Here is a 25,453-nt window from a genome sequence, read left to right as displayed (position 1 = left end):
CCCCTTAGGTATGAAGCTCTCTTCCCATTAGTATTGTCATGTTTGATGTTTGTCTGGATACACATGGAACAAGAAACCCTGCCACAATCTGTTGTTTCCTATAAACAGAAGGTAGCTTGTCAAAATCATTCTTGCATTTATTTAAGAATACTAGAATATTCTCTATCCTATAAAGAGGTTGCAATGTTATTTCATCAAAAATTCTACTTAAAAATTTACAGTACTTAAGGCATTAATAATTAAGTCAAACAGTTTGTAAGGAAATTTTCACTTACAACAGAAAAGCATGATTTTATTGTTTCATGGGCATTATATGTGTTGGGCTTTTCATAGAGATTATTTGAGAATCTCTGATGCAAAAAAACATTAATATAGGTGAAAGAATACAGGAGAAAGAATGTTCTTTATCTTGTTTGCCTTTGTTTTCACATCTAATTTTTCTTTCCTTCAATTTATTTTTGTTGGAATAATATTTATGTTGTCACACTTCAATTTATGAATTTGATCATAAAGTGACATTTGTGTTCCAGTGTTATTTTTCTCTTTCTAGTCATTCTGATCCAAAATGCTTATTCTGTCACCTTAGTGATCGTGGCCTCAGTCCAAATCTTAGGCTGTTTATTCAACGTAATATACTTTGAATTGGCTAAAAGCCAACCAGATATTAAGGACACCTTTATTATGCTGAGCTAGAGAGTTAATTGATGTCTCTTGCCTTTATTTCAGAACTGAAGATAATTATAAGAAATTGATGATAAAATATTTACAATTTTACTGAGGTCAGAGAAAAGAAATATTGCAGGAAAAGACCTTCATAGTTGATCCATTGATTCATCCTTAACTGGTTCTACTTGAGTTCACAAAGAGTACTTGATGCTTTAGAATAAACAATTTCAATAAAGAAGAAACTTTATTGAAGTATATTGAGTAATTACTGGTTTTTAACTTTCAGTCCTGGAATATTAAAATAATACATGAAAAGAAGTTTTGATCAGATTCAAGTAAATGGTCAGACTGTCCTTAGTATTAAATATTCAAAATTTTAATAATAAAATATTATTAAATTAAAAATGAGGTTTATTGTGTTATTTTTTAAATTCTGTATTTTAACTGAAAGGAGATATGTCTTTTTCTAGAAAAGAGGATTAAAGCATCCCAAGAACTTAACAGAAAATTACATGGGAAGTGGGAGATAGGGAAAGTCTCCCTTTAAACTTATCCATGAGTTTTTCTTTTGTGGAAAACGGGGGATTAAGCAAGAGTGCATCCACCATGTTGGAACCTGAGAGGCTTTTTATTTTACCAGGACAGAAATATATTACTTTTTTATAGAGAGAAAATAATTTCTCTGGAAATGAGTTAACAGAAGAACAAAAAAACAGAAAAATATTTAATTTATCATGCTTTTTAATATCATACCATACTTGAGTTTGAGAAGATCGGGACACTGAGAAATCAGATGTTAGAAAAGGGAAAAATTATATAGGGATTTAAAAGTGAAGCATTTATACAGGATAATAAAAAGCCCAATTCTCACTTTTATTACACATATGGCAATACTACAACTCTGTTCAGTATATTATTAACAGTATATTTTACCTTTCGGCAGATGTTATTAAGGTGAAATTAAGCCATAGGAAAAGATTTATTTGTTTTTGTTTGTTTTCTTGTCAGTACGAGTTATCTTTCTAGCTCTTGTAACTTTGACGGTAAGTTTGCTTTTGAGGGTCGAAGTAAGCAAACTGTTATTGTGCATTCATGAATTTCTTCTTATCTCACAGGTCTCCAGTATCCAGTTCACCTATAATACTGATATAACCCAGTTTCGAGACCTCTATCTGGATGACATCCGTAGGGCCTTTTTCCTTGTATCCTTTTTATGGACTTCTGTTTTAAGGCACTGCAACCTCCCATTTAATGGAGTAAGAAGAAGTGGGAGGGGTTTCTGCCTGTCATTTGGTAGTGGTATTACCTTGGAGACCATTTAACCACCCTCCCAACCATAATTTTCTCATATAGTTTACACTTCAAAAAAATTCTGAAACTATAGAAAAGCATAAAGAATGATATAACAAATGTATATATGTGTATTCCTGCCATCCAAGATATCAACAACTAATATTTTGTCATATATGTCACACATTTTAAAAAATTAAAATATTACAGCTAAAGACAGTCTCCTTTCAACTTCCGACTCCAAACTAATTTCCCTCATCCAGAAGAAACCACTATTATGAGTTAGGTTTGTATCTTTTTATGTGTATTTTATACTATACTCATGTTATATAACATCTGTCCCACAAGGTTTTTGGATCACATCAGAGGCAATATTGTGTGAAAGTTATTTGTATTAGAAGTTTGAAAGACAATGTGACAGAATAAAGTCTCACTTTGGGAAGGCTGGCTGACTGGGTTGAAGAAACTCATAGGGAGATATTTCCTTTGAACTTACCGTGGTGGAGTCTGGACGTTATAGGTCCAGAAAATAAATGTTCTTATTCTCTCCTCTACCTCTTGCCTTCACTCTCAATTTTGCTTTCTGTCTTTGCAGATTCCTTCCACTCAGCCTATACTAATAAAACACTTCTTCCTTTGAACCCTGCATCTCCCTAAATTATAATTTCATCTTGTCCTTTGTGTCTACTACCAAGCTCCTTGCCGCTACTACTTCCTTCCCATTTATGTACTATATCCTCAAGCCTTGACCAGTGCTTGGCACATAGTACCTCTTCAGTATTTGTCAAATGTCTCTGCTGAAGTTGTCCTCTCGTGGTCTGCAGGGCCTTCCTGATTGCACAGTCTGATCTGTTCAGTTTTACTTGACCACTCTTACAACATTCAACTCAATTGATTTTTGTCTTTCTTTTCCCTTGACATCCAGAACATGATCCAGGTTCTCTTCTCAGCTTTTTACACCATCTCTATTCTCTTTCATGGAAACTTACTCTTCCTTTGCTCTTGAACCATGTATGTTTTTCTCCAAGCTCTATCATTAACCTTCTCCTCTAATTGTGCCTGGATAATATCATCCTCTCTTATAGCTTTGACTGACACCTCTGTACAAACAGCTCTAAGATCTACTTCTCCAGCCCTGACCTCTCTGACCTTAAGAGTCATATGTCCAACATCCTGCTGGGCATCACCAGATATATGTCCACACTGACTAATGACTGCCCACCCCTTTCCAAAATCACTCTCTGCCAGGTCTCATCTCATTTAATGGCATTGCCATGCTCCCAGCTACCCAGGGCATCAAACATGTCATATTTAACAACTCCCTGTCCACTTTTAAAGTTCCATGGTCTCCCCTCCTTCTCCATTTCCACTCTAACCACACTGGTTCAGACTTTCCTTGTCCCCAACATAGACTACTGAAATAGCTTCCTAACTGAATTTCCTGCCTCTAATTATTTGTATCCCTGATCCAAAATCTCACTGTTATTGGTATTTCTTATTTATATTACTCATCTAAAATTCTTGCCAGCTCTTCATTGTCTCCACAATAAAGTTCAAGGTTTTTTATTAATATGCCACCAATCTATATTTCTTGCTTCATCTTTCACTGTACCCTTCAATAAACCCTCAGCTTCTATCACACCTGTTTACTGTTTCTTGACTACATCATTTTATTTATTTTTTTCTTTTGTCTGCACTGGGTGGCATGTGGGATCTTAGTTCCCTGACCAGGGATTGAACCCCACACCCCCTGCGTTGGAAGCATGGAGTCTTAACCACTGGATCGCTAAGGAAGTCCTTGACTACATCATTTATTTCCCACAGTTTACCTTTAAATTCATCTTACATACTTCTACATATCATCATGATCTTAGTCACCATATGAGCACTTTATTCTATTTATATTTATATTCTTAGTGCCTAGCTTTGCCTCTGACATGTACTAGATAATAAATCTTGGTTGGTTAGTTGACTGGTTGAATGCATGCAACAATGAATATATTTAAGGCTCAAGTTACCAACGCAAATGCCGCTTATTCACTGAAATTTGTCTTGATTCATACTTCCTTTTTAGTGTTTCTGTACCATTTTTGTGTGTTTATGATAATAAAGTAACTAACATTTATCGAGCCCTTTCAGTGGGCCAGGCACTATTTTAAATACTTTACTAGCAGTAAGTTCTTAGACTCCAATATAATTAATACCTACTTTTTATTACTGCACTATTACAAATGTAAGTTTAAGAAATGTCAAAAAGATGTTTACTCTTTCTCATTCTCTATTGAATTATTTTAAAACATGATATCTATTTCCTCCTAAGCCTTTCAAAGAACCTGGCACGTTTCACATGTAGTGGGCACACAGCAAGCATGTATGAAATGAAATCGTATTTCAGCTGAAAATGTCTGTCGCTTTTTTTTTTAATCATTAGCAGCCAACTACAAATAACAGTAATCCAACTGTTTATGTTAGAGGTGAGGAAAATAGTAACCTTCCCAAGGTTACTAGTGACAAGGATGACCTCCCTGGCCTCGTTGTTCTTCGTACATTGCTTGTTCAGTCTGGTTCTTTCCAAATGCATTCACAAGGAGATACAATGGAACACTCATTTACAGCAATTTATGATCAAATGTACAAGTAGAAAAGCAAATTACCCTCATGGTAGAATAGGTGTATCTTTTCTAAATGAAAAAGAACTTTTACGAATTCTGACTTGTTTTGGCATTACCTTAACTCTATTTAGGTTTTCTTCTTAATGACAGCCTTTTTTGGAACTGGGAATATAGCTTCTGTTAACAGGTAATTTAAAATAAAAACAGCATATGTATAACCAGAAAATACTACAAATAGGGATTTTGTTCTGTACCTTGCTTTTTACACTGAAGGATGTATTTTGAAAATTGGTATGTATGGGCACATACAAGTCTATCTCATTCGTTTTACTGATTTTGTAATAGTTCTTCAGACAATGTATACTTGTTCTTTAGTAAGAGTAGATTTCAGAAAATTAATTTAAACATGCTTTTTAGAAGAACATTCTTTTAAAGTTACAATGTGAATTCTAAACTCCTTTCTCTTTTCGTTGATTCCTTAGCTTTGATCTTGCCTCCGTCTATTGCTTTCTGACGGTGTTTAGTCCTTACATGATGGGAGCCCTGATGATGTGGAAGGTTGGTTTTCTTATTTTCTTAAGATACTGATTAATAAGATTATGAACTCATTGTGACAATTAAGATTATGTAACATATGACATTAAGATTCTAAAGCGACAGAGTTAAGTTGCATGGAAAGAAGATACCTTCTCAGACACTGTTGAATGGGAAGTCGGACACTTTAGCTTTTACTCCAAAATATAGTTAATCTTTTTACTTTACTCCTAAGCCCATTTAACTTCAAAAAAGTAGAGTCTGTTAGTCCCAGGAAGTCCTATCAAAGGTGATTAAAGCCTGTGGGAAGTGAAGGGTGGATCAAAACTGCCTTGCTCCTCAAGATCAAAGGCTCCCCGAACTGATGTTCCCACCCCCAAGACTGCCAACATGTTATCATCTTTTCTCATAATCCCTGTACTTAGAACTGATTTATTCATTCAATAAATATGTCACTGAAGGCTTATCAGCACCAGCTGGGTACTGAGGATTCTAAGATAATGACAAATTATCAGCTTTCCAGGCATTCAGACTCTCCAATAGAATGTAATTCATGCTCTTTCCCTTTTTCTCTAGGATCATTAAGCTTGTCTTATTCCCTCTACCATAGTGCCTGGCACATTTTATATACTTAGTATATATTTGTTTAAATAAAGGAACTAATATCTGCCTAAAATCTGATTGCCTTCTATTCAGATCACATAAATAATAATTGTAAAAGTATGTGTTTATTAACGGATTAATATCCTTTTTTTTTGTTACTCCACTAATACAAATGTAATTTTAAGAAATGTTAAAAAAGATGTTTGTTTTCTCATGTCCCATTCTCTATTGAATTATTTTGAAATGTGTATTAATAGTTTCCTTATTCTTTATTTACATTTTTCTTAAAGGTAGTTGTTCTTTTCTCAGTCTATTAAAGATCATGGGCCTTTAATTAAAAACAAGCAAAAAAAAGAAAGAAAAACAGAAGTTTAAACTAAATGCTAGATTTATAATCTCCAGCTTAATTCAGTAAGTTTTACTGATGTAATATATTTGGTCACTTTTTTTGACTGATGTGGCTGGAAGTGAAAATTCTCCTGGACCTCTATTTCAGTCATGTAGCCTTCACTACATGTAGCCTTCGCTTGAACAAGAGTCTTATGCAGTTTTGAACATCATTTCTTTTCCATATTTTCTCCCTCCCCTCTTTGTTTAAACATTGTGTGTGTGTGTGTGTGTTTTAATTGGTCATTGGAAAGCAGTATCTCAAAATATTAACAGTGTTACCTCTGGATTATAGATTTTTCAACCAGTGTAAATTTTAGTATACCTTTCTCCATTTTTTTTTTTACAGAGTATGAATTTTATAATCAGAAATAAATTAGTATTAAAATAAAACAACAGCAAGCAATGGTAAAGCAGCTAAATCATGTTAATAGAGTTGTAGTATCAAATAACCAGATGAGTTCAGGGATCTGTGAATCAAATCATCAGACCCCATAGTTTATTTGATTTGGTTCATTAATTATTATACTGAGTTAAATAGAACAAAAATTTGGAATAGGCTTTATTTGAAATACTTGTTGTTATCTTTTATACACCAAATGCTGTTGATGTGGATTTTTAAATCCGTTTCGTCACCGTTCTATATGTCATTGGTATCATGGTTTTATTTCAGCATTGGCTTTTCACTAATACAGACAAACTTTGAGAAATAGAAATATTTCTTCAAATGGTACAGCTACCCATGGCATCATTTGTTGTTCTTTTAAACAGATTTTAATCCCCTTTGCTCTTGTGATGTGTGCTTTTGAAGCTGTTCAGTTAACTACCCAGTTATCATCAAAAAGGTAAGATGAATGTTTAAGAAACATTGAATTTGTTAGTTTTTAACAAATGAGAGTTAACACTTGAGGGTATTTTGTGTGATTGCTATTAAGACACAGTAACATAGATTTATTATAAAAATGAGAAAAAATGTTTCACCCTTTTAGTCAGAATTCAGTTGTCATGAGAGGAAATTAGTTGATTAGAGCCTCTAGCAGAATAGTATGCTTTCTCAACAATAAAATGTTATTAGAATATTATTCAAGCTAGAGAGGAGCCCCCCTAGAAAACTATAAAATATAAACGTTAAATTCTTGTAGTTAATAACTTGTTTATTGTAGATATAACTGTGCCTACAAACTCCAAGGGATATCATTCTGTTTTCTTTTGGATTATTTCTTAAATGTGTATTAGACAAATGTGTTAACATTATATCATTTTACATGGCTTGAAATTAACTTCTAGATGTCAATAATTTACATAGTTCCTTAGTCTTGATTTCTACACTTTTGGCAAATGGAATGGGAAGTATCCTTTCTGAGTTTCTAGGAACTTCTGGAGCAGTCAGTGTTAAGCAATCAAGACGCTGGAAGAGAAGCTGTCAACTCAACTATTTGCTTTTGTGATGCAATGAAATTGTGTCATCAGCACAGGACTGATCAGCCTCTCTGAAAGACACTTGAGATAAATGTGTAGCTTCTTAGCAGTTCTGTTATTCTTGAATCAAACTGGAATATTCAATGCTGAAAGAAATAACTAATATTAGCATAAATTTGCATGTTCTTGATGAATTTAAGCTAGAACCAAGTGTAGCGTATTATTATGTATTTGCCATAATAATAATAATAATAATAATAATAATAAAAAGGTCTTCTTTCACTATTTAAAAATAGTAGAAATCTCATTTCTAGACTAGTGTATTTTTACAGGATATTTACATGAATTTAACATTAAAAGCATTTATAGGGCTTTCCTGGTGGCGCAGTGGTTGGGAGTCCGCCTGCTGATGCAGGGGACGAGGGTTTGTGCCCCGGTCCGGGAGGATCCCACATGCTGCGGAGCGGCTGGGCCCGTGAGCCATGGCCGCTGAGCCTGCGTGTCCGGAGCCTGTGCTCCGCAACGGGAGAGGCCACAACAGTGAGAGACCCGCGTACCGCAAGAAAAAAAAAAAAAAGAAAGCATTTATACCTTGTCAATACCACATAGAAGATACTTAGATGCAATTTAAAAAAAATAGTAAGTGACATGTACTTTCTCACATCTCTGTTAACAGATGCAAGTTTTTAGAAGGGATTTTTTTTTTTTGCGATACGCGGGCCTCCCACTGCTGTGACCTCCCCCGCCACGGAGCACAGGCCCCGGACGCGCAGGCCCAGCAGCCACGGCTCACGGGCCCAGCCGCTCCGCGGCATGTGGGATCCTCCCGGACCGGGGCACGAACCCACGTCCCCTGCATCGGCAGGTGGACTCTCAACCACTGCACCACCAGGGAAGCCCTAGAAGGGCTTTTAATTAAAGTTTAAGAAGAGCTGGGGATATGTGGGATGAGAAGTAGAAGGCTCATCAAAATGTGTGTGTATATGTATGTGTATATTTGTGTGTGTGTGTGTGTGTGTGTGTAGTAATTTTAACCTGAGACTAGTACAACGAAAAACTAAATACAAAGGGAGAGTTTTAGTTTTGTTCGTTTAGTATTTAGTTTAGTATTTAGTTTTTCTACAATGAAAAACTAAATACAAAGGTAGAGAACTGAGGCAAAGATGACAAAGTTGTGGCTTTATAAATGTCTTCTCTTGACCTTTAAACCTTTACAAGTCACTGACATTCCCCCCTAATATAACACTGACCCCTCAAACTTAATATGTCATACATTGAACCCAGCAATTCCCTTTCTTCCTGTTGAACTCTAGCTGCTCATCCTGTTTTCTTTTTCTAATCCGTCACACAAGCCCAAGTCCATCCATCCCTCATTGCCAAATCCACTCGCTACGTCACTGATATCGTCTCTTCTTTCTATTCACATTTTCAATCACCTCCACCAACCCACTATCATCAGTCATCTTCAGGGGCCTCTTAGCTGATCTCCCTGCTTTTACTCCTGTCCTCCTACAGTTATTATCCATACAACAGACAGAGGAGCCTTTAAAACCTTCCAATGGCTTCTTGTCACAACTAGGAAAAATTCTAAAGTCCTCATTATGGCCTAAATGGCCCCATGTGATCTGGCCCCTGCATATCTATCTCTCCAACCTTATTTCCCACAACTCTTGTGCTAGCACACTCTGCTTAAAGCTGACCCTCTTGCTGTTCTTCAAATACACCATGCACGTTTTCACCTCATGCCCTTTGTACGTTCCACACTCTCTCTACCTGCAGTGCTCTTAAATCATATAGTTTCATGGTTCACTGTGTTCACACAGGTCTCTACTTAAATGTCTTCTCCTCGTAGAGGTCTCCCCCGACCAATCGACTCTTTTTCCTGACATTTAACACCACCTGACATTTTATTGTTATTACAAACATTCTATTTATTATTTGTCCCCCTGAGTAGATGGTAGACTCTGTTCACCGATGTTTTACCAGCAACAAGAACAGTGGCTGGCATACAATAGAAACTGAAAACGTATGTGGTAAATTAGTGGTAGAAGTTATCAGCACAAAATAAAACTGGAAATGGCTACTACTACACATTGTGACATTTCTTTTATACACAAGACTGACTTAAGAACGTCCCCCTTTTGGTTCCATAGAGCACTAAAATTTGACCCAGGAAAAATTAGACTTGGTAGAAACAACAACAAATAACACTGTAAAAAGGTAAAACCACCCAGAGTAAAATCTATAACTGACAAAATAATGATGAAGAAGCAAAAAGTAAAAAACAGTGACATCACCGAATGCTGGGGAGGATGCAAAGCAATTGCTCTCAGACATTGCTGGTGGGAATGTAAAATAGTACAACTACTCTGAAAAGAGTTATCCAGTTTCTTATGAAACTGTGCCAACAACATAATCCAGTAACTGCACTCGGCTATTTTTCCTAGAGAAATGAAAACTTGTGTTTGCACAAAAACTGTACACGAATGTTTATAGCAGCTTTATTTGTAATAGCCACAAACTGTAAACCACCCTGATGTCCTTTGGTGCTTGAATGGTTAAACAAACTGTGGTATAATGCAGTACTGCTCAGCAATAAAAAGGAGCAAACTATTGATACACATAGAACCTTAGATGAATCTCAAGAGAGTTGTGCTGAGTGAAAAAGGCAATCCCAAAATGTTATAAGTGATTCAAATGATTCCACTTGTACAACACTCCTGAAATAACAAAATTATAGAAACAGAGAACAGATTAGTGGTTTCCAGAGACTGGGCAGTAGACAGAGAGTAAGCAAGAGGAGGATAGTTGTAGCTATAAAAGAGTATCATGAGGGATCCTTGTGATGCTGGAAACATTCTGTATCTTGACAGAATCAATGTCAGTATCCTGGTTGTGATATTGTACTATAGTTTTGTAAGATGTTACCAGTGGGGGAAACTGGGCAGAGGGTACATGGGTTCCCTCTATATCATTTCTTGCAGTTGCATGTGAATCCATAATTATCTAAAATAAAAACTTTAATTTAAAAAAAATCATAATTCATGTCCCTTTCTTTTTTAAATTTTATTTATTTTTTTACACAGCAGTTTCTTATTAATCATCAATTTTATACACATCAGTGTATACCTGTCAATCCCAATCTCCCAGTTCATCATACCCCCCACATCCCCCCGCCGCTTTCCCCCCTTGGTGTCCATACGTTTGTTCTCTGTCATGTCCCTTTCATACCATTGAAATAAATATTCAAAGTGTTAAATAACATTTTTGAAGTCTAGCCCATCACTGTGGGACAGTAGTCCATGATAATGTGAAAAGAGCCTTTGTCAAATGTAATATTTACAGAAGCAGAAATACTAATAACAGAATGTTAGATTATTTGATTCTCATTTTGATTTTAATGTGCTTTTAAAATGTGTCTGCAGTATTACATGTGTTTTTTCTTCATTTTTTTTCCAGTCTTTTTCTCATGGTTATCAACATATCAGACATCATGGCTTTGGTAAGGCATTACTGGCTATTTAATATAAATAAGATTGACAAGCTAAACAATGAGTTGATTTATATATATATATATATATTTATATATATTTATTTATTTATTTATATTTTTTTTTGGCTACATTGGGTCTTCGTTGCTGTGCGCAGGCTTTCTCTAGTTGCAGTGAGCGGGGGCTACTCTTCGTTGTGGTGCGCGGGCTTCTCATTGCGGTGGCTTCTCTTGTTGTGGAGCATGGGCTCTAGGTGTGCGAGCTTCAGTAGTTGTGGCATGTGGGCTCAGTAGTTGTGACTCGCAGGCTCTAGAGTGCAGGCTCAGTAGTTGTGGCACACGGGCTTAGTTGCTCTGTGGCATGTGGGCTCTTCCTGGACCAGGGCTCGAACCCATGTCCCCTGCATTGGCAGGCAGATTCTCAACCACTGTGCCACCAGGGAAGTCCCCCAATGAGTTGATTTAATCAAGTGAAATATGAATGCATTTCTATACATGAACTCTTTAGATACTGAGTTATAAGTGCTGGCATAATTTACACATAAATTACTTTCTTTTTATATGACCTATAATGTGGTAAGAGTGCTCTTAGAGTGTCAGAAATCTTCTAACTTGATTTATTAGAATCTGTCACTTTATACATAGTCTTCAATGGTACGTTGTATCTGAAATGAAACTTCCATAGGAAGTTAACAGAAAAAGCTAACTTTAGGTTTAGGTAATATACCATTTTCCTACTTGAAATGCTGATTTTTAACCTTTTTGTCAGATTGAAAAAGAAAGGAAAAAAGAGGGGAGGAGGAAGGGAAGGAAGGAAAGAGGGAGCAGAGTGGGATGATGTTATCAAGATGCGAGCTCTAATAATGAGTTCTAGTGAGGAACAGGTAGGTGGGCCTCCAGTATGTAATGTATTAACAAAAAGAACCCAGTTTACACCTACAAGTTCAGGAGGGTTCCCCAAGCTACACTAAGGTTTGATAATTCACTAGATGGACTCACAGAATTCACTGAAGACTGTTATATCCACAAGTGTGGCTTATTACAGGGAAAGGAGACAGATTAAAATCAGCCAAGGGAAGAAATGCAGAGGGCAGAGTCCAGAAGGGGTCCAGATGTGGAGGTCTGGCCATACTCCCCCCATGAAGCTGGGACAACCGTGCTCTACCGGCAGTGATGTGTGACAGTGCACATGGAGTACTGCCAGCCAGGCTCACCAGAGCCTTGATGTCCAGGCTTTTTATTGGAGCCCAATCATATATTGTTCCCATGGCTAACCTTTAATCTCCAGTCCTTCTAGAGGTAGAACTGATAACGCACGACCCAAAGCCCTTAACATAAATCACATTATTAGACTGTCCAGTGGCTGAGGTCCCCCAGGCAAAACACTCCTATCAGGCAGGGCCTAGTAATTGCCTCCTAGTAGCTGAAGGTAAAGGCCAGACCTCTCTTTAGATAGGGTTAATTCTTCACTACACAACATCTTATGCTGGAAGTGCTGAGAGACGACTGTTAGGGTAACTTCCCAAATCAGATTCCTAGTCACTTGATTCAGATGAGAACATTTTTATGTTGTATTGAACTGGATATATTTCTGAAATTGACCACACATAATGTTAGAACAAATTAGCTTTCAGTTTGGCTCACAAAGTGGCAAATAGACAAAGACATGTTAACAGAAGAGAATTTAAATTCTCTGATTAATTTTATATGAAGAATCAGACTGCTGCGTTTAACTTAGAGAGCCATGTGTGGTCTAAGTTCTGCTTACCTGACTGGCATTGTGTCTCTCCTCTCCCTCCTTGTTTCCTCTACCCCAGCCTCACCTTGGACCTGCCAAGCTCTACCTGGACCCTTGATGTTTATAAACGTTACTCCCTCTGTCAGAAACAAACTTCTCCCCGGATCTCTCCAACCTCCTCTTTCCTCTGACTCTTACTTGTCACTTAGATTTTTAGACTTTTTATTGGGACAGCCTTCGCTTATTACCCCAGCTGGGGTGTGTGCCCCTTCCTTTGTGCTCCTGTACTTGCCTGTATTTCCAATCGTAACACTCATCTCACACACACACACACACACACATGCCTGATAAATTGACTGAATCAGTCACTAGATTATAAATCTCCTGAAAGAGAGTTTATCTCCAGGACCTAACACAGTGATTAGCACATAGTAGGCGATCAGTAAATGTTTGCTGATGAATAGATGATACGGCTTCCTTTCACTGCAGTCTTTGGTATAATCGATACTTAGTGTCTTTTATGAAAGTTGGCTGGGTTTTCTTTCTAGTTATTCAAGATGTCACTTTTGTGCTTATATGACTGAATGGTAACGCTGTTTCTGGCTTTTAAGCTATTGCTCATTTTAGTCCAAGCAAAAATTTCAATAAAGGGCGAATTCTTACTGATTCCAGTCAGATAGTGGTTCTGAGGGGTCAGAAATCTGAAAGACATAATCCTAAAAGAAAGTTGCTTTTAGACTGAATCTACATAGCCTTTGTTTTTAATGAAGCCATATTTTGTTTTATTTTACAGCATTTTTTCTTCTTGATCAAAGATTATGGCAGCTGGCTTGATATTGGAACAAGGTATAGTATATATTCACATAGAATTCTTCAGAGTGCAGTGAAAAATAGTAACTTGATATCTTAGTATAGAAGATTTCAATTTGATTTTTGAAGTAAGCATAGCAAGTAGCAATTATTTTAAACCTCTGGAGGTGAGACACGTCCCTCCAGTCCTTGGCATTAACACATTATCAGGTGTTTCCTTGGGATGACGTGGGGACAGATGTTAAGTCTGAAAGAAATGCAGAACAGCAGGAAGGTACAAGGAAAACTGCTGGAATCTGGGGTGGATCACTCCAGTGTCTGTGTTCTCATAATCTCTCAATCTCTCTCAAGAACAATGAAGCTATTCAAGTTGCAGTGTGAATTTTCTGTGGCAGTTTACATTTCATGTAATCATCATATGCCTCCTAGAATCTTCAATATGGGAACATGTTAACATGTGATACCTACCTAGAACATCGTTATTTAAAGTATAATCTGAACAAAAAGTCAGTTTCCTCTTTATTGTGATTTAAACGTCAATGATTGCCATAATCTGTTAAATTTCTTCTCTTTGAGGGGAAGAAAGCAAGGTTGATCCTTTTGCCTTTTTGTTTTCAAATGCATTCAGAGATAGAAGACATTTTTATAGACTAATTTTATTTCCTTTAGTCAGTATTTGTTCAGCCAGGAATTGTGTAGGTTTGTGAGGTACTCGATTACAAGTCCTCTCCTCTGTTCCTACCCTCTTAGGCAGCTCAGGCTTGTACCGCCTTGTTATTTATATAGAGGTCTGTCTCCCTTGATTGTCAGCTGATTTGACTCTGTTTCATTCCTTGTGTGCTAGGCACGAAGAGGGTACTCCATAGGTCATTAATTTTGTTTTCATTAGTCTCTTAAGTTTGAAGCTTAGGGAAAGTTTTTTTTTTTTTTTTTTTTTTTTTTTGCGGTACGCGGGCCTCTCAGTGTTGTGGCCTCTCCCATTGCGGAGCACAGGCTCCAGACGCGCAGGCTCAGCGGCCATGGCTCACGGGCCCAGCCACTCCGCGGCATGTGGGATCCTCCCGGACCGGGGCACAAACCCGTGTCCCCTGCATCGGCAGGCGGACTCTGAACCACTGCGCCACCAGGGAAGCCCTTAGGGAAAGTTTTAATGTGTCCTTCTCACCAGCCCTCTGATCCCAAAGTGTCCAGGCAGGTAGTAGGTCGTGGTATGGGCTTTAAACCAGAGCTCCTGGGATTGATCTGTTTCTGCCACTTTTTAGCTGTGACACTGTCAGCAAGTGACTTAACGTCTCTAATCTCTCTCTGTCTCTTGTCGTTTTGAATGAATTAATCCATCTAAAGCATTTAGCACAGTGCCTGGCATCAAATAAGCTCCAATAAATGGAAACTATTATTATTTTTTTATCCTTCATAGTGTTTCTTGTATTTGAGATACCTCTCCTTATTCTCTCCATAATTTGATTAATGTATTTTCATTTTAAACATAGGTCAGAATTTTGTTTGGAAAATATTCTGACAAAATATAGCATTATTACATATGAGACTTTTTATTTTATTCTTAATTGTAGCAAAATATACATAATATAAAATTTACCATCTTAACCCTTTTCAAGTGTAGAACTCAGTGGCATTAAGGACATTCACATTGTTGTACAACTATCATTATCATCCCATCTCCATAATGGTTTTCATCTTGCAAAAAACTCCTCATTCCCCATCTCCACCAGCCCTGGCAACCAACATTTTAATTTCTGTTTCTATGTATTTGACTACTCTAGGATAGCTCACATAAATTAAATTGTACAGTATTTGCCCTTTTGTGACTGAATTATTTCACTTAGCATAATGTATTCAAGGTTTATCCATGTTATAGCATGTGTCAGAATTTCCTTCCTTTTGAAGGCTGTATAATGTTCCATTGTATGTACAGACCACATTTTGTTTACCCATTCATCCATCTGTGGACACTTGAGTTGTTTCCCTCTTTTGGCTATTGTGAATAATGCTGCTATAACATGGGTTTGAGACTTTTTGATGGGAGAAATTTATATTGGTTTTGGCTCTAAAGAGGTGTGAAGGAATGAAGAGGATATAATTCTCACATGAAGATGTGCATCATTAATTTCTGCACAGCATCATTAATTTATATTACACAAATTAAGGATTTGATTTTCTCTGATTTGCTTGAGGTTTATCTTTACTTGGCAGATTTTGTTCTTCAAAATACAAATTTCACTGTTATTACCAGTAATAACATGCATAAAACACAAAGCATTTTTAAATATCCATGATCTCAATTCAACAGGGCAAATATTTATTGATCACCCGCTATGCACCAGGTGAATTGCTGGGGATGAAAAGCACATTCTCAGGCTCTTAGGGGGCTTAAGGTTGGAGGAGGAAACAGACTTATGAGCAGACAATATGGTGCAGTGTGAAAATTTCTAGAATAGTCTCTTGGGTGCTGTGGGGACATTAGTCAGGGCACCTACCTCAGCCTTCGGGGTAAGGGAAGGCTTGTCAGGAGAGGGACTGTTTAGACACTGCAAGAGTAGCATTTAGAAGAGCACATTGGGTCACAAGATCTAGGGAGAATGTGTAGCATAAATAAAGGCAAAGATCTAGTGGCACCTTAAGGAACCACTGATATTTACAGGTAGAGAACAGGAGGTGTGGCAGTGAGGCTGAAAGAAGTGGCCAGAAAGGCAGGAGGAAACCAGGTGAGAGTAGTGTGGTGGAAATCAAAAGAACATTCAGGAAGGAGGGAGGTTATCGAGATGTCACAGAGAAAGTAAGTAGGAGAAGACATAAAGACATGCATTGGATTAAACAGTGGGTCATTGATGAGCTTGGCCAGGGATGGTTCAGTGGTAAGATTTAGTATTACACGTCTGCACTGAATCAAATCCATTGATTTCTGGGTGAGGACCACAGACCAAAGATAATCATTTTTCTCCTCACTACCAAGTCTTCAATAAAATAACAAACCCAGCAAAAGTGAACAGAATAGAAAAATGACCATCAGCAAATGCAAGTTCAACAAATTCCTAGAAGATGGATAATCCAAGAGAGGAAGCAGCAGCCCAGAATCTATCAGCAAGTGCTGCCAAAGGAACAGGAAAACCCAGAGGCTCCAGACTCAGTCAAAAGTAATATGGAACACAGGAGTGAGGAAGGGGATTAACTGCATGTTTCTCAGTCCAGTGATGGTCAGTGAGCTCTCCATGGCCTCTTTCCTTCTTCCTTCATCCCCATGCAGGAAGTACTACTTTCTGCATTTTACTCCCAAGGACAAACCAGAGGTCACCTGGAAAGAGGCTGAGGAGACGTGAAGAATTTCACTGCTGTGACACATGTGCTTCTACCTCATAGAAAAACTGTCCTCCACTCTAGCATTCATAGCTTCCTTCCACCCCGGCCCAAAGGGCAGAGGCAGGCAACCCTCTGCTAATCCTAAAACATGACATAGCAATTTTTATTACATATCCACAACTTACTGGCAACTATCCTATATGTGAGTTAGACCTAGAGGAAAACAAGACCTTCTTAAAAACTTAACACTACCCTCTGATTGCTATTCTGAATAGAATAACAATTCTATTCCTAGATACCTACCCAAGAGAAGGAAAAAATATGTACACAGAAGACTTGTACAGGAATTTTAATAGTAGCTTTATTAATAATAACCAAAATCTGGAAACAACCCAGATGTTTATCAGCACTTGAATGGATAAAACAAATTATACTATATCCATAAAGTGGAAAACTACTTATTAATAAAAAAATGAATGACTGATGAACCCAACTACATGGATGAATCTTAAAAATTTTTTTAATGAGTAAAAGAAACCAGATGCATTAAGAGTACATATTATATTATTCCATTTATGTAAAATTCTAGAACAGACAGAATTAATCTATAGTCACAGAAAGCTGATCAATTGTTGTCTGGGCCTGGGAATTAGGGTAAGCATGCCTATAAATGGGCATGTGGAAACTTTTGGAGTGATGGAAGTGTTCTACGTCTTGACTGTGATGATGGTTACATGGGGGAATCATTTGACAATACTCATTTAACTGGATACTTGAAATGGTTCCATTTTCTTATATATAAATTATACTTCAAAGTTGATTCATAAGGAAAAATAGAACTAAAATAACTACCTAAAATTGACATGAGTAGACTATGGTATAAGTCAGCCAAATCCTCCTCTTGCCTAGCAGAGACTTAATAAATGATGTTTTAAATTGATGCATCAATAAACAGCAATGTAAAGATACTAATTCATGTCAAGGAGGTAACCACCAGAAGGTCTAAAAAGGGAAGCAGTTAGAGTGGTTGCTTGAGAAGTGGGTAAGAAAGAATGAGGGGTATTACTTTTCATTGTAAGCCTTTCTCCCTTATTTTGCTTTTTTAATACTGTGTGTATGGCTCAGATAAAAATTAAAGGGAAGCCCTGAACCAAGATGGCAGAGTAGAAGGACGTGCTCTCACTCCCTCTTGTGAGAGCACCAGAATCACAACTAGCTTCTGGACAATCATCGACAGGAAGACACTGGAACTCACCAAAAAAAGATACCCCACATCTAAAGACAAAGGAGAAGCCACAATGAGACGGTAGGAGGGGCGCACTCACAGTAAAATCAAATCCCATAACTGCTGAGCGGGTGACTCACAGACTGGAGAACACTTATACCACAGAAGTCCACCCACTGGAGTGAAGGTTCTGAGCCCCACATCAGGCTTCCCAACCTGGGGTCCAGCAACGGGAGGAGGAATTCCTAGAGAATCAGACTTTGAAGCCTAGTGGGATTTGATTGCAGGACTTTGACGGGACTGGGGGAAACAGAGACTCCACTCTTCGAGGGCACACACAAAGTAGTGTGCACATTGGGACCCAGGGGAAGGAGCAGTGACCCCAGGGGAGACTGAACGAGACCTACCTGCTAGTATTGGAGGGTCTCCTGCAGAGGCGTGGGGTGGCTGTGGCTCACCATGGGGACAAGGACACTGGCAGCAGAAGTCCTGGGAAGTGCTCCTTGGCATGAGCCCTCCCAGAGTCTGTCATTAGCCCCACCAAAGAGCCCAGGTAGGCTCCAGTGTTGGGCTGCCTCAGGCCAAACAACCAACAGGGAGGGAACCCAGCCCCACCCATCAGCAGACAAGCAGATTAAAGTTTTACTGAGCTCTGCCCATCAGAGCAAAAGTCAGCTCTACCCACCACCAGTCCCTCCCAAGCCTCTTAGATAGCCTCATCCACCAGAGGGCAGACAGCAGAAGCAAGGACTACAACCCTGCAGCCTGTGGAACAAAAACCACATTCACAGAAAGATAGACAAGGTGAAAAGGCAGAACGCTATGTACCAGATGAAGGAACAAGATAAAACCCCAGAAAAACAACTAAATGAAGTGGCAATAGGCAACCTTCCAGAAAAAGAATTCAGAATAATGATAGTGAAGATGATCCAGGACCTCGGAAAAAGAATGGAGGCAAAGATCGAGAAGATGCAAGAAATGTTTAACAAAGACCTAGAAGAATTAAAGAACAAACAAACAGAGATGAACAATACAGTAAATGAAATGAAAACTACACTAGAAGGAATCAATAGCACAATAACTGAGGCAGAAGAACGGATAAGTGAACTGGAAGACAGAATGGTGGAATTCACTGCTGCAAAACAGAATAAAGAAAAAAGAATGAAAACAAGTGAAGACGGGGCTTCCCTTGTGGCGCAGTGGTTGAGAGTCCGCCTGCCAATGCAGGGGACACGGGTTCGTGCCCCGGTCTGGGAAGATCCCACATGCCATGGAGCGGCTGGGCCCGTGAGCCATGGCCACTGAGCCTGCGCGTCCGGAGCCTGTGCTCCGCAACAGGAGAGGCCACAACAGTGAGAGGCCCGCGTACCGCAAAAAAAAAAAAAAAGAAGAAAGAAAGAAATGAAGACAGCCTAAGAGACCTCTGGGACAACATTAAACCCAACAGCATTCGCATTATAGGGGTCCCAGAAGAAGAGAGAGAAAGGACCAGAGGAAATATTTGAAGAGATTATAGTCAAAAACTTCCCTAACATGGGAAAGGAAATAGCCACCCACGTCCAGGAAGCTCAGCGAGTCCCATACAGGATAAACCCAAGGAGAAACACGCCAAGACACATAGTAATCAAATTGGCAAAAATTAAAGACAAAGAAAAATTATTGAAAGCAGCAAGGGAAAAATGACAAATAACATACAAAGGAACTTCCATAAGGTTAACAGCTGATTTCTCAGCAGAAACTCTGCAAGCCAGAAGGGAGTGGCATGATATACTTAAAGTGATGAAAGGGAAAAACCTACAACCAAGATTACTCTACCCAGAAAGGATCTCATTCAGATTCGATGGAGAAATCAAAAGCTTTACAGACAAGCAAAAGCTAAGAGAATTCAGCACCACCAAACCAGCTCCAAAACCAATGGGTTGCAGCAAAAGCAGTTCTAAGAGGGAAGTTTATAGCTATACAAGCCTACCTCAAGAAACAAGAAAAATCTCAAATAAACAATCTAACCTTACACCTAAAGCAATTAGAGAAAGAAGAACAAAAAACACCCAAAGTTAGCAGAAGGAAAGAAATCATAAAGATCAGAGCAGAAACAAATAGAAACAAAGAAAACAGTAGCAAAGATCAATAAAACTAAAAGCTGGTTCTTTGAGAAGATAAATAAAATTGATAAACCGTTAGTCAGACTCATCAAGAAAAAGAGGGAGAGGACTCAAATCTATAAAGTTAGAAATGAAAAAGGAGAAGTTACAACAGACATCACAGAAATACAAAGCATCCTAAGAGACTACTACAAGCAACTCTATGACAATAAAATGGACAACCTGGAAGAAATGGACAAATTTTTATAAAGGTATAACCTTCCATGCCTGAACCAGGAAGAAATAGAAAATATGAACAGACCAATCACAAGTAATGAAATTGAAACTGTGATTAAAAATCTTTCAAAAAACAAAAGTCCAGGACCAGACGGCTTCACAGGTGAATTCTATCAAACATTTAGAGAAGAGCTAACATCGATCCTTCTCAAACTCTTCCAAAAAATTGAGGAGGAAGGAACACTCCCAAACTCATTCTATGAGGCCACCATCACCCTGATACCAAAACCAGACAAAGGTACTACAAAAAAAGAAAAGTACAGACCAATATCACTGATGAATATAGATGCAAAAATCCTCAACAAAATACTAGCAAACAGAATCCAACAACACATTAAAAGGATCATACACGATGATCAAATGGGATTTATCCCAGGGATGCAAGGATTCTTCAATATACACAAATCAATCAATGTGATACACCATATTAACAAATTGAAGGAGAAAAACCATATGATCATCTCAATAGATGCAGAACAAACTTTTGACAAAATTCAACACCAATTTATGATAAAAACTCTCCAGAAAGTGGGCATAGAGAGAACCTGCCTCAACATAATAAAGGCCATATATGACAAACCCACAGCAAACATCACTCTCAGTGGTGAAAAACTGAAAGCATTTCCTCTAAGATCAGGAGCAAGACAAGGATGTCCACTCTCACCACTATTATTCAACATAGTTTTGGAAGTCCTAGCCACAGCAATCAAAGAAGAAAAAGAAATAAAAGGAATACAAATTGGAAAAGAAGAAGTAAAACTGTCACTGTTTGCAGATGACATGACACTATACATGGAGAATCCTAAAGATGCCACCAGAAAACTAGAGCTAATCAATGAACTTGGTAAAGTTTCAGGGTACAAAATTAATGCACAGAAATCTCTTGCATTCCTATACACTAATGATGAAAAATCTGAAAGAGAAATTAAGGAAACACTCCCATTTACATTGCAATGAAAAGAATAAAACACCTAGGAATAAACCTACCTAAGGAGACAAAAGACCTGTATGCAGAAAACTATAAGACACTGATGAAAAAAATTAAAGATGATACCAACAGATGGAGAGATATACCATGTTCTTGGATTGGAAAAATCAATATTGTGAAAATGACTCTACTACCCAAAGCAATCTACAGATTCAGTGCAATCCCTATCAAATTACCAAAGGCATTTTTTACGGAACTAGAACAAAAAATCTTAAAATTTGTATGGAGATACAAAAGACCCCGAATAGCCAGAGCAGTCTTGAGGGAAGAAAAGGAGCTGGAGGAATCAGACTCCCTGACTTCAGATTATACTACAAAGCTACAGTAATCAAGACAATATGGTACTGGCACAAAAACAGAAACATAGATCAATGGGACAAGATAGAAAGCCCAGAGATAAACCCATGCACCTATGGTCAACTAATCTATGACAAAGGAGGCAAGAATATACAATGGAGAAAAGACAGCCTCTTGAATAAGTGGTGCTGAGAAAACTGGACAGCTACATGTAAAAGAATGAAATTAGAACACTCCCTAACACCATACACAAAAATAAACTCAAAATGGATTAGAGACCTAAACATAAGACCGGACACTGTAAAACTCTTAGAGGAAAACATAGGAAGAACACTCTTTGACATAAATCACAGCAAGATCTTTTTTGATCCACCTCCTAGAGTAATGGAAATAAAAACAAAAATTAAAAAATGGGACCTTGGGCTTCCCTGGTGGCGCAGTGGTTGAGAGTCCGCCTGCCGATGCAGGGGACACGGGTTCATGCCCCGGTCTGGGAAGATCCCACATGCTGCATAGCGGCTGGGCCCGTGAGCCATGGCCGCTGAGCCTGCGTGTCCGGAGCCTGTGCTCCGCAGCGGGAGAGGCCCACAACAGTGAGAGGCCCGCATACTGCAAAAAAAAAAAAAAAAATGGGACCTAATGAAACTTAAAAGCTTTTGCAAAGCAAAGGAAACTACAAACAAGATGAAAAGACAACCCTCAGAATGGGAGAAAAGATTTGCAAACAAATCAACAGACAAAGGATTAATCTCCAAAACATATAAACAGCTCATGCAGCTCAATATTAAAAAAACAAACACCCAATCCAAAAATGGGCAGAAGACCTAAATAGACATTTCTCCAAAGAAGACATACAGATGGCCAAGAAGCACATGAAAAGCTGCTCAACATCACTACTTATTAGAGAAATGCAAATCAAAACTACAATGAGGTATCACCTCATACCAGTTAGAATGGGCATCATCAGAAAGTCTACAAACAACTAATGCTGGAGAGGGTGTGGAGAAAAGGGAACCCTGTTGCACCGTTGGTGGGAATGTAAATTGATACAGCCACTATGGAGATACACCATAACCGTATGGAGGTTCCTTAAAAACTAAAAATAGAATTACCATATGATCCAGCAATCCCACTACTGGGCATATACCCAGAGAAAACCATAATTTAAAAAGACACATGCACCCCAATGTTCATTGCAGCACTGTTTACAATAGCCAGGTCATGGAAGCAACCTAAATGCCCATCGACAGACAAACGGATAAAGAAGATGTTGTACATATATACAGTGGAATATTACTCAGCCATAAAAACTAATGTAATTGGGTCATTTGTTGAGATGTGGATGGATCTAGAGACTGTCATACAGAGTGAACTAAGTCAGAAAGAGAAAAACAAATATCGTATATTAATGCATATTTGTGGAACCTAGAAAAATAGTACAGATGAACCAGTTTGCAGGGCAGAAATTGAGACACAGATGTAGAGAACAAACTTACGGACACCAAGGGGGGAATGTGGCGGGGGAGTGGTGGTGGTGGTGTGATGAACTGGGAGATTGGGATTGACATGTATACACTGATGTGTATAAAATTGATGACTATTTAAAAAAAAAAAGAAAAATGAGGAAGATGAAGAGAAACAGGAAATAAGTATATTGTTAATATACTGAAATAACAACAACAAAAAAAAGGTCCTAATTCAAAAAAAAAAATTAAAGGGAAAGTCATAAATGAAATGGGAGGTCAGGAAGTAGAGTTAGAAGTCCAGACCACTCTTTCAAGCTTAATTGGAAAGGGAAGGAGAAATAAGGCCGTTATCACCTGGGAATACCCTCCTACCTCCTTTTGAGATTTTGTTATCATTTCGTTTCAGCCATGAGTGATGTGAGGAATGATATTATAGTTGGAAGGCATGAATGTTCCTAGATCTGGTTACCCTGTGTCAGAACTGGGGCCCAGCATCGGGGCTCAAATGTAGTAAACCCGTTCACGGAGTAGGGTAGTGACCCATCCCCGCAAGGTCAAAGCAAGGCATTGCAACACAGAATCTCGTACCCAGCAGTTGGTTATTTGAGACATGGGCCCTGAGAGGCATGATACAGGCAGTTCAGAGACCAGGGAATCTGTTTATATTTGGCAAAAGGCAAAACAAGACAGAAGCTCAAACTTGAGTAGGAGGCTCAGGATGCCAAAGGCTTGCCCCTGGTCACAGCTGTAGCACTAATAACCAACACTGGTATTGTGCCACCATGTTTACAGTATCTCCCAGCACATTATTTCATGTGATCTTTAGCATAGCACTGTGAAGTACACATTATTTTCCACCACGGATATATTTAGTGCCTCATTTTACAGTTGAGGACCCCGTGGCCCTAAGGAGAGTGCAACTTGCTCATGCCACAGAGCCTGTAAATGGCTGAGCAGGTCAGGGAGGCAGCACTTGGGCACCAGGGCTGTGTATTTCCACTGCCCCTAAGTGCCTCTACTTAGAATTCCCCGGAGTCTTTGTTTTGTAATTCTAATAACCTCTTTTTGAAAAGTGGCTCTGTGTCTAATCCCATGTTTGTGATTGTTGCAAAGGGACCATTCACTGCAAAGTTTTGAATAATATAAATCTAGGATTTACAGGAGAAAGAAATATTGATTAGGAGGGAATGAGCCAAGAGTAAGGGCATCTTAGGTCAGAAAAGTCCTGTTTGGGGCCAGAGGCCTTTGTTGAGTGTACAGAGCGGAGTTGTGTCCTCAAAGAGAAAATACTGAGAAGCAGGGAATGAGGCTGGTGGCAGCTTTGTGCTAGGGGAAGGCCGTCACGGGGCACGCAGGCTGCTGCCAGGCACCCCAGACCCGAGCACGCACTGCCAGACTGCATGGCTGGCAAAGTGGCGTCTTATTTATGTCAGAAGATGGCAACAGATAGTCTCATACTGGTGGTTGAGAGAAAAACCTTGTGACATAAAGAAGACTCTCTTCCTAGGAGAGTTAAAAGATACGGTTAAAGAAATGCTGCAGTACTGTGATGCTTAGGAAATTCTGAAGCTTTGTGTGTGCCCTAGAAGGACTTTTGCTAGGGCTACAGAGAATCAAGGGCAAATTCACGGACATAGTGATGAATCAAGATACCCATGAGCAAGGCCCTGATCAGAAATTTTCGTTAGCTGCGTCACATTTGCTGACCTTGGTTACCTTTTACTCAGGATTCCAGTAGAGATTTCTTTTCAGCATTGGATCCCAGAATTCAGGACCTTTTCCCCCACTTACTGACTTATTTAGTCTTTCATGCTTTCACTCAACAAGTACTTATTGAGCAACAACTCTAATCCTGTCTTTCTCATTACATTGTGCCCTCTTGTTCACATCCATCTCTTGTCAGTTCTTCACAGATCCCATTCCATTCAGCACTGTTGGCCCTGTTCCCTTTCTGTCATCTTCAGTCTTTCATCTAAAACTTAATTAGCAGAACGTTCCCCTCAACACCAACCCCTCAAATTACCTTTTCTTTTCTTCCTCTCTAGTAATATACTGTTTCATCAAAAAGAAGAAAAAGAAAGAAGAAAAGAAGGAAGAGAAAGGGAGGGGTGGGGAGGAGGCAGGGAAGAAGAGAGGGAGGGAAAGAGAGAGAAAGAGAAAGAATACCCTTTTTAGCATTTCATTTTCCACCTTCTGGCATCAACATCAGCCCTTGATCCACTCCGGAAGTCCTGT

The 25,453-nt window shown here is 38.6% G+C and overlaps 1 protein-coding gene across 4 annotated transcripts in view; it reads left to right on the top strand.

Moving 5' to 3' along the window:
• Positions 1–25,453, top strand: part of PIGN (phosphatidylinositol glycan anchor biosynthesis class N) — a 105,952-nt gene that overhangs the window by 65,677 nt on the left and 14,822 nt on the right. For 3 of the 4 annotated variants that reach the window (XM_081253030.1, XM_081253031.1, XM_081253029.1), the window contains 7 exons: positions 9–111; positions 1,782–1,868; positions 4,700–4,755; positions 5,051–5,126; positions 6,864–6,937; positions 10,971–11,013; positions 13,533–13,585. In XM_081253030.1, the coding sequence (XP_081109156.1) occupies positions 9–111; positions 1,782–1,868; positions 4,700–4,755; positions 5,051–5,126; positions 6,864–6,937; positions 10,971–11,013; positions 13,533–13,585 (492 nt within the window). The remainder of the gene's footprint in view (positions 1–8; positions 112–1,781; positions 1,869–4,699; positions 4,756–5,050; positions 5,127–6,863; positions 6,938–10,970; positions 11,014–13,532; positions 13,586–25,453) is intronic. The other variant, XM_081253032.1, reaches the window with a different exon arrangement.

Source organism: Mesoplodon bidens (assembly GCF_964165515.1).
Source record: "Mesoplodon bidens genome assembly, chromosome: 13".
Lineage (NCBI taxonomy): Eukaryota > Metazoa > Chordata > Mammalia > Artiodactyla > Ziphiidae > Mesoplodon > Mesoplodon bidens.
The sequence above is the reverse complement of the archived record's forward strand: the minus strand, read 5'-3'. Positions and strand labels throughout refer to the sequence as shown.